At 42.2% G+C, this 10,965-nt stretch overlaps 1 protein-coding gene across 1 annotated transcript in view; it reads right to left on the bottom strand.

The window, feature by feature from the left end:
• Positions 1-468: 468 nt before the first annotated feature.
• Positions 469-10,965, bottom strand: part of LOC114458853 (polypeptide N-acetylgalactosaminyltransferase 14-like) — a 33,802-nt gene continuing 23,305 nt past the window's right edge. Inside the window, 6 exon segments of the mRNA XM_028441232.1 lie at positions 469-907; positions 2,082-2,201; positions 5,113-5,257; positions 7,212-7,295; positions 7,807-7,899; positions 9,616-9,742. Of these exon segments, the coding sequence (XP_028297033.1) occupies positions 749-907; positions 2,082-2,201; positions 5,113-5,257; positions 7,212-7,295; positions 7,807-7,899; positions 9,616-9,742 (728 nt within the window). The 3' untranslated portion in view covers positions 469-748.

The following is a 10,965-nucleotide window of genomic DNA, read 5'->3' as shown; positions in this document are numbered from 1 at the left end:
CTAAAACTATATTATAGTCACATGGTACTCACATTCGACGTAATGGCGATGAAGAGCTCCTCGTCCGTTTTGTACGATGTGTCAGTAAACCTACAGAGTCAGAGAGCAGGTGCGTGCCTTTATTAACCCTTTGATGTGCAGTTAACCCTTTAATAACACTTTGATGTGCAGTTAACCCTTTGATGTGCAGTTAACTTTTTTTATTAACCCTTTGATGTGCAGTCAACCATTTTACCCTTTGATGTGCAGTTAACTTTTTTATTAACCCTTTGATGTGCAGTCAACCATTTATTACCCTTTGATGTGCAGTTAACTCTTTATTAACCCTTTGATGTGCAGTTAACTTTTTTATTAACCCTTTGATGTGCAGTCAACCATTTATTACCCTTTGATGTGCAGTTAACTCTTTATTAACCCTTTGATGTGCAGTTGTGCTTAACACACACTTTAACCATCACCATCGTGTCCAGTAGCAGGCTCTGAATCACCTGATGATGGTGGACAACCACAAAACAACAGAAGAAGAAGAAGGTTTCTATTGATGAGACACGTGGAGCTCCTGATCAAATCAATACCAATAATAATCAATAATGAGTCCTTTAGAAATGTTAAAGTTGCTACAGAACCATGAAAGTGTTCAGTCGTTGCTTCTGATCTGGTTCCATTGCTGGTCACAGCCATCACAGGGTCCAGGTCCAGGGAAGCGGTCTCGGTCTTAGTGGGTCAAAGGTCACCCAGGGGTCAGGGGTCATGAAACAGGCCCCTCCCACCTCTGTGTGTAGGCGCTGAGTTCACAGGGACTGATGACCAACATCCTGGACGAGTCCAACCCGTCCAGAGCCAGATCTGAGTCCAGACAGAACCTGGACGTCAGGTGTTCAACATGGGTTCCTGACCTCTGCCAGCGCTGGAACACACAATAACACACACAGTAACACAATTACACAATAACAACACACAGACCTCTGCCAGCGCTGGACACACAATAACACACACAGTAACACAATTACACAATAATAACACACACACCTCTGCCAGCGCTGGAACACACAATAACACACACAGTAACACAATTACACAATAATAACACACACACCTCTGCCAGCGCTGGAACACACAATAACACACACAGTAACACAATTACACAATAACAACACACAGACCTCTGCCAGCGCTGGAACACACAATAACACAATAACAACACACAGACCTCTGCCAGTGCTGGACACACAATAACACACACAGTAACACAATTACACAATAACAACACACAGACCTCTGCCAGTGCTGGACACACAATAACACACACAGTAACACAATTACACAATAATAACACACACACCTCTGCCAGCGCTGGAACACACAATAACACACACAGTAACACAATTACACAATAATAACACAACCACTACTAAAGCCTGTGATGAATATCTTCCACCTCTAGAGGGAGCTCTGTGATAGATTTTCAATACATTCATCCACTGTGTGTGTGTGTGTGTGTGTGTGTGTGTGTGTGTGTGTTCATTAACTGGGAGAAACAAAGCCATGGATGTGATCAGAGATGAAAGGCTTCTTTTATCTTTTATCTGAACTGAAACTCATCACAGAGACACAAAGTGTGTGTGTGTGTGTGTGTGTGTGTGTCCACTAAAGGAGCAGCTTCACACTGAGCTGGAATCATCCTCCTCTTATTTCTTCTTTCTCCCTCTTTCCATCTTTCCTACTTCCTATTAATGTCAAAATTAGTTAAACCTAAAGCACATTCTGACTCAGCTCAACGTGAATAAAGCCTGAAATAGATCAAAAATACTATATTAATAAAGACTGAATTAGTAAAGCTTGAAACACTAAATCTTAAACAGAAAAGCCTCAATGAGTAAAGTCTGGATCAGTAAAGCCTGACTCCCCCCCCCCTTTATCTTTCTTTTTTTCATCTTTCTGTCTTTGACAATTTATGAGGTGTCAGCTGTTCTCTGCAGCTGTGACTCCTGGGGACTGTCAAGGTCCTCATGGTGTGGTGTGTGTGTGTGCGTGTGTGTGTGCGTGTGTGTGTGTGTGTGTGTACGTGTGCGTGTGTGTACCTGTTTCCCGTCGTTGACGTTACAGGGCAGCAGCAGAACTTGTGAGGCAGGAAACGTTGTCGACAGAGACAAACACAACTGCTTCTGTCTGATCTGTTGTCCGTGTGTGTAAACCCACTCCTGCACACAATTACACAAAGTAACACAAAAACACACACTGTGTTCCTGTCTGACACGCACGCGCACACACACACACACACACACTAACCCCAACCCTTTATCCTTTGACCCTTGTCAGCCAGCATCGCTATGTGCTAAGCTAACGCAAACGCAACTCAATACACAAGATGACACAAACAGATAAAACGACAACAGAAACACTCAAAAACACACAAACCTGAACATTGTTATCAGCTGTTTTTCTTCTAAAGTTGAAGAACCAAGTGTGTGTGTTGTGTTAACTAGCAACTCCATCTACCGACTATTAGCAACTCCATCTACCGACCACTAGCAACTCCATCTACCGACTATTAGCAACTCCATCTACCGACTATTAGCAACTTCATCTACCGACTATTAGCAACTCCATCTACCGACTATTAGCAACTCCATCTACCGACCACTAGCAACTCCATCTACCGACCATTAGCAACTCCATCTACCGACCATTAGCAACTCCATCTACCGACCGTTAGCAACTCCATCTACCGACCATTAGCAACTCCATCTACCGACTATTAGCAACTCCATCTACCGACTATTAGCAACTCCATCTACCGACTATTAGCAACTCCATCTACCGACCATTAGCAACTTCATCTACCGACTATTAGCAACTCCATCTACCGACTATTAGCAACTCCATCTACCGACTATTAGCAACTCCATCTACCGACCATTAGCAACTTCATCTACCGACTATTAGCAACTCCATCTACCGACTATTAGCAACTCCATCTACCGACCACTAGCAACTTCATCTACCGACTATTAGCAACTCCATCTACCGACTATTAGCAACTCCATCTACCGACTATTAGCAACTCCATCTACCGACTATTAGCAACTCCATCTACCGACTATTAGCAACTCCATCTACCGACTATTAGCAACTCCATCTACCGACTATTAGCAACTCCATCTACCGACTATTAGCAACTCCATCTACCGACTATTAGCAACTCCATCTACCGACTATTAGCAACTCCATCTACCGACTATTAGCAACTCCATCTACCGACCACTAGCAACTTCATCTACCGACTATTAGCAACTCCATCTACCGACTATTAGCAACTCCATCTACCGACTATTAGCAACTCCATCTACCGACTATTAGCAACTCCATCTACCGACTATTAGCAACTCCATCTACCGACTGTTAGCAACTCCATCTACCGACTGTTAGCAACTCCATCTACCGACCGTTAGCAACTCCATCTACCGACCATTAGCAACTCCATCTACCGACTATTAGCAACTCCATCTACCGACCGTTAGCAACTCCATCTACCGACCGTTAGCAACTCCATCTACCGACCACTAGCAACTCCATCTACCGACCATTAGCAACTCCATCTACCGACCGTTAGCAACTCCATCTACCGACTATTAGCAACTCCATCTACCGACCACTAGCAACTCCATCTACCGACCACTAGCAACTCCATCTACCGACCACTAGCAACTCCATCTACCGACCACTAGCGACTCCATCTACCGACCATTAGCGACTCCATCTACCGACCATTAGCGACTCCATCTACCGACTATTAGCGACTCCATCTACCGACCACTAGCAACTCCATCTACCGACCACTAGCAACTCCATCTACCGACCACTAGCAACTCCATCTACCGACCATTAGCGACTCCATCTACCGACCATTAGCGACTCCATCTACCGACTATTAGCGACTCCATCTACCGACTATTAGCAACTCCATCTACCGACCATTAGCAACTCCATCTACCGACTATTAGCAACTCCATCTACCGACCGTTAGCAACTCCATCTACCGACCGTTAGCAACTCCATCTACCGACCGTTAGCAACTCCATCTACCGACCGTTAGCAACTCCATCTACCGACCGTTAGCAACTCCATCTACCGACCGTTAGCAACTCCATCTACCGACCACTAGCAACTCCATCTACCGACCACTAGCAACTCCATCTACCGACCACTAGCAACTCCATCTACCGACCATTAGCGACTCCATCTACCGACCATTAGCGACTCCATCTACCGACCATTAGCGACTCCATCTACCGATCATTAGCGACTCCATCTACCGACCATTAGCGACTCCATCTACCGACCATTAGCGACTCCATCTACCGATCATTAGCGACTCCATCTACCGACCATTAGCGACTCCATCTACCGACCATTAGCGACTCCATCTACCGATCATTAGCGACTCCATCTACCGACCATTAGCGACTCCATCTACCGACTATTAGCAACTCCATCTACCGACCGTTAGCAACTCCATCTACCGACCATTAGCGACTCCATCTACCGACCATTAGCGACTCCATATACCGACCATTAGCGACTCCATCTACCGACCATTAGCGACTCCATCTACCGACCATTAGTTAAATAGTGTTAGGTTTAGCTAGTTATAGTTAGTTAAATAGAGTTAGAGTTAGGTTTGGTTAGTTAGAGATAGTTAAAAAGAGTTAGGTTAAGTTAGATATAGTTAGTCAGAGAGAGTTAGGTTTAGTTAGTTTGAGTTAGTTAAATAGAGTTAGGATAAGTTCATTTGAGTTAGGGTTAGTAATAGTTAGTCAATGCCCATGGCTCCAATCTGCTTAATGAAGGGAACGCCTTCTTTTAGTTAGAGTTAGTTAGTTAGTTATCTGTTAGTTGGAGTTAGTCCTACCTGGTTAGGGTTAGTTAGTTAGAATGAGTCCTACCTGGTTTATGGAGGGAATGCCTTATTTTTAGTGAGTTAATTAGTTGGAGTAATGATTAGTTAGTTATTTGTTAGTTAGAGTTAGTCCTACCTGGTTGTTTGTTGGTTAGAGTTCGTTATTTAGGGTTAGTTAGTTAGAGTGGGGTTAGTTAGTTATGGTTAGTTACCTGGTTAACAGAGGGAACTCCTTCTTTTGTGACACATGGAGCCAAGGTGAGGATGGTGGTCTCCTGACCGTCCTCTCTCTGAGACTCTAGACAGTTCTGCCTCTGACGGATCGGCCCCGACCGAGAGTCTGAGTCATCTGGAACCCTGAGGAGGAAAAAGACTGTTAGCTAACAGCGCTACATGCTAAGCTAACAACCTGTCAGTGTTAGCTAACAGCGCTATGTGCTAAGCTAACAACCTGTCAGTGTTAGTCAACAGCGCTAAGTGCTAAGCTAACAACCTATCAGTGTTAGCCAACAGCGCTAAGTGCTAAGCTAACAACCTATCAGTGTTAGCCAACAGCGCTATGTGCAAAGCTAACAACCTATCAGTGTTAGCCAACAGCGCTAAGTGCTAAGCTAGCAACCTATCAGTGTTAGCCAACAGCGCTACGTGCTAAGCTAACAACCTATCAGTGTTAGCCAACAGCGCTAAGTGCTAAGCTAACAACCTATCAGTGTTAGCCAACAGCGCTACGTGCTAAGCTAACAACCTATCAGTGTTAGCCAACAGCGCTAAGTGCTAAGATAACAACCTATCAGTGTTAGTCAACAGCGCTATGTGCTAAGATAACAACCTATCAGTGTTAGCCAACAGCGCTACGTGCTAAGCTAACAACCTATCAGTGTTAGCCAACAGCGCTAAGTGCTAAGATAACAACCTATCAGTGTTAGTCAACAGCGCTATGTGCTAAGATAACAACCTATCAGTGTTAGCCAACAGCGCTACGTGCTAAGCTAGCAACCTATCAGTGTTAGCCAACAGCGCTACGTGCTAAGCTAACAACCTATCAGTGTTAGCCAACAGCGCTAAGTGCTAAGCTAACAACCTATCAGTGTTAGCCAACAGCGCTAAGTGCTAAGCTAGCAACCTATCAGTGTTAGCCAACAGCGCTACGTGCTAAGCTAACAACCTATCAGTGTTAGCCAACAGCGCTAAGTGCTAAGATAACAACCTATCAGTGTTAGTCAACAGCGCTATGTGCTAAGATAACAACCTATCAGTGTTAGCCAACAGCGCTACGTGCTAAGCTAACAACCTATCAGTGTTAGCCAACAGCGCTAAGTGCTAAGATAACAACCTATCAGTGTTAGTCAACAGCGCTATGTGCTAAGATAACAACCTATCAGTGTTAGCCAACAGCGCTACGTGCTAAGCTAACAACCTATCAGTGTTAGCCAACAGCGCTAAGTGCAAAGCTAACAACCTATCAGTGTTAGCCAACAGCACCATGTGCTAAGCTAACAAACTTTCAGTGTAGCCAACATCGCTACATGCTAAGCTAACCCTCAACACGTTTATACATTAAGGAACAGATCTACTCCTTCTACGCCTGTGTCACACTTCAGAGCTCTCCTCTAACTCTACCTCATTATTTCTGCCCTCAGATAAACTTAAAGTCTCCTGTGGATTAAAGCGGCAGGCTTAGCTTAGCTTAGTTGACGCGATACGGGACGGTTTTAATGAACCTCAAAGGTTATTCTGAGGTTTAAGGGTCAGGACGCCTCTCCACGCAGAAATCCATTCAGTGGGATTAACAGCCGTGTGTGTGGTGTGTATGTAAGAATTCCTCCTCACAGCAGGAACAACCTTATCGCTGTGCTTCAGGACCTCATTTGGATTTAAAACCCTATATTTTTTCCTTCATAATAAAACTGATGAGTCAGAACAGGTATGATCAATACATCCTGGGTTTTAATTACTGATCAATAATAAAGATTATCTAGTAATTATAATCAATAATTCATGTGTAATCCAATCAGCACTTAAAATGAAAATTATAACATAAATGAGGAAAAATTCAGCTTTAACATTGATAATAATAATAATACAATAAAAACATTTGAATGTATTATTAGAGATGTTAAAAATGTTATTCACTCAACCGCTAACCTTACTGGTGGTGGTAAGTTACATCTGTAGCCACAACTGTTCTGAGACAGCTAACCTACACTTACATACGTTCACACAGAGCGAGCTGCGTGTACAGCTGGCTAGACCTGGCTCCTGATTGGTTGCCTTTGAAGATGATGTCACACACACACACACACATACTTACTTGAGCTCTGGGTAAACGTTGTCCAGGTACCATTGGAAGGATTTACACTTGAGCTTCTTACGAAGTTCCACTCTGCCTCGAATACTGACGCGCGCGCGCGCACACACACACACGCACACGCACACGCACACACACACATACACACACACACACACACACACGAACAGTTAAACAATGAACCAAAAAGCCTGAAGGTATTTACAAGAAATACATTTAGAAATGTGATAGCTGAATCGTTAAAGTCTGAAAAGCCTGAATCAGTAAAACTGCAATTATTCATGTAGAAATTAGTTAAGCCTAAATTAGCACATTCTGACTTGGTTAGGCTTAAAATAAGAAAGCATGAATTAGTGAAGCCTGAATCCATAAAGTTTGAATTATATCCTGAATTAGAAAGACTGAATTAGAAAAGACTGAATTAGAAAAGACTGAATCCGTAAAACATGAATCAGTAAAGCCTGAATCATTCAATCCTTGATAGAAAAACCTGAATTTGCAAAGCTTGAATTAGTAAGTTCTGAATTGATCAGGCCAGAATTAATAAAACCTGAGATAGTCAGATCTAATAAGCCTGAATCAGTAAAGCCTGACTTACTCTCCGTAGGACTTTCCTCGTGCTGCAGGACGAGCCGAGTAATAAAAAAGGCGGAAGTCGTCCATCCAAACCTCGGCCGTACGACGCGTGTTCCTGTGAAATCACACACACGTATACGCACAGCGGTGGGAAACATAGCCACGCCCTTTTATCCTTTGACCCTGGTCAGCCAGTGCCGCTACGTGCTAAGCTAATCCAAACAACTGTTAAATGCACACCACACACACACACACAGCTAATGGCAGCCTGTAAACAGCACAATGCTAATGGGATCACAGTGTAGTGGTGGAGCTAAATCCACTTGAACAGTCGTCTGTGAGAAATTAACAGCTTTAGTTGTGTGGCGAGTGCGATTAGCTCAGAATATGGTCACACACACACACACACACACACACCACACACACACACACACACACGGACTCAAGAATAGAATCAAATTCAAACACAAAGAAAAGTCATTAAATTACTGTTGATGTGAAATGTTTATTCATTAATTGTTTATTTTACTATGATTAAATATCCGTACACTAAACATCCTTATATCCAACAGCCCTTATATTAATTTTCCATATACCAAATATATCCTTACATTAAATAGTTCAAACAGCTCAGTCACTTTATCTATTTTCTGGAACTTGGACAAAAGGTTTCCAAACATCTGATTTCTACTAAATGTAACCAATAAAACCAGCTTTACGTCAGTGACGAGACCATTCGATATAAACAACCTCAGAGACCTGAGTTTATCAATAAACTTAATACATATTAAATAACTCATATACATACCAAATATATCATTAATAAAAAGCACACACCCCTTAGACCCCTCAGTGATAAATAATAACTGATCAATAATCTTGTATGTCATTTGTATTGCTTTAAATCAGCAGTAAATGTAATAACGAATGATGTGATTTTTAAATGTAAAAACTTTCTAAATAAAGACGAATGTTAAATATAATCAGTACATTATAAATTAGTCAGGCCAAAATTAATAAAGCCTGAATTAGTAAAACCTAAATCAGAAAAACTGCAATTATTAATGTTGTAATTAGTTGAGCCAAAATTTGTAAATTCAGACTTGGTTAAGTCTGAATTAGTTAAGCCTGAACCAATAAGATTTGAATTAAATCTTAAATTAAAAAAGACTGAACCAGAAAAAACCTCAATTAGTAAAGCCTGAATTAGTACGTTCTGAATTAATCAGGCCAGAATTAATAAAGCCTGAAATAGTCAAATCTAAAATACTGAAGCAGAATCAGAACAACTGCAACTATTAATGTTGTAAGTTAAGCATAAATTAGTACATTCTGACTTGGTCAGGCCTGAATTAGTGAAACCTGAACCAATAAGATTTGAATTAAATCCTGAATTAGAAAAGACTGAATTAGAAAAACCTGAATTAGTAAAACCTGAATTAGTAAAGCCTGAAACACTCAATCCTAGATAGAAAACCCTGAATTAGTATGTTCTGAATTAGTCAGGTCAGAATTAATAAAACCTGGATAATCAGTGCCTGTTCTCCTATTGACTTGATTAATTCTGTTCATTTAAATTCTGTTAATAAACGATTGATTCACTCAAAGCAAAACTTCTCACTCTGATCAATCAGATCAATCAGATCAATCAGATCAATCAGATCAATCTGATCAATCTCAAGTTTAAACACAAGGGTAACTTCACTATATTCTAACACAATTGAAAGAATAAAGGAAAATGACATTATTAAGACGACATATTCAGAAACAGTCAAAAAGAAGAATATTTAGCAGCCACATTCGACTTGATGCCACGCCCCCTCTCACTCACTTGATGTAGGTGTTGGCGTTTCCCTCGGGGAACACGTACGGATGTTTCTTCCTGAAGACGTGACCCACTCTGCTGCAGGGAACGATCTCTAGGCTGCCTCCACACTGCCACACACGGAAGGAGATCTCTGCACACACACACACACACACACACACACACCACACACACACACACAACACACACACACACCCACACACACACACACACACACACACACACCACACACACACACACACACACCTGTCAAAAAATTAAAGTAAATTTCCTGAAAAACTGTCACTTCAAAGCTGATATCTGAAGTTTCTGAGAAATCTATATTTATGTATCATTCCTTTGAAATGTGAAAAACCCCTAACTAGTCTTTTACTATGGTCCCGCCTTCATCCATAGACCCCTATACAAATGGCGCCCAGCCAATAGGCTTTTACTTCCTGTTTTTGAGACTGTCAATCAAAGTGAATGTGGAACTGTGCACGGAAACACGGCCCGCGTCAAACAGGTAAATGTGATTTTAGCTCTTACCTGACACATAGATCTATATCAATGTGACCTGATTGTTATGTTCCACGATGCGCGTGCAGAAAAGTAGAGGCGTGGCTTCTGGTAGATTGCAGAGGCAGGGGGAGGAAGTGGAGCTGTTTAGGGCGGGACATTGAGACGTTTCTCAGAAACTCCTGATAGCAGCTTTAACACGTTATTACTGGTTTATCCTGGTTCATACTAGGGGTTGAATGACTTCATATTTTTAAAGGTCGACTGTATGTGCATACTCGTCAAGTCAACGTGGCACCCGAGTGCAAGTGTTGTGCCAAAATCTGTGACCCAAATAAATCTGTGACTGGATGTGGCGACAGTTCTTCTGGGTGGACATTTACTCTCCCTTAAACACATTCACTCCCCCTTAAACACATTTACTCCCCCTTAAACATGTTTGTAATTCTTCTCCAGGCTGTATTTACTTCACCCACCAGAGTGTCATGTTTAAGGGGGAGTAAATGTGTTTAAGGGGGAGTGAATGTGTTTAAGGGGGAGTAAACAGCTCCTTAATAACTATGAAGAGGTTTAGCACTTTTCTTCTCTACCGCCGAGAAGCCACAGTGGTCACAGATTTTTTCAGGCCACAGACATTAGCACAACACCACTAGCCCCTGGAACACGGGACATGCTATAGAAGCTAAGTAAACCCAGGAACGCTGCTGCTTCACCTACCGTAAGTCTACACTAACTGTTAAGCCCCAAGGCATCCTCAGAGCTGTTTACGGTAGCTTTGGCTTCTTTCACCGAAGCCGATGTTGTGCCAAAATCTGTGACCTGAAAAATTATGTGACCACTGTAGTTTCTTGGTGGTAG

This window comes from Gouania willdenowi, unplaced genomic scaffold (genome assembly GCF_900634775.1).
Source record: "Gouania willdenowi unplaced genomic scaffold, fGouWil2.1 scaffold_198_arrow_ctg1, whole genome shotgun sequence".
In the NCBI taxonomy this organism is placed as follows: domain Eukaryota; kingdom Metazoa; phylum Chordata; class Actinopteri; order Blenniiformes; family Gobiesocidae; genus Gouania; species Gouania willdenowi.
This window is presented reverse-complemented; position numbering and strand designations above follow the sequence as displayed.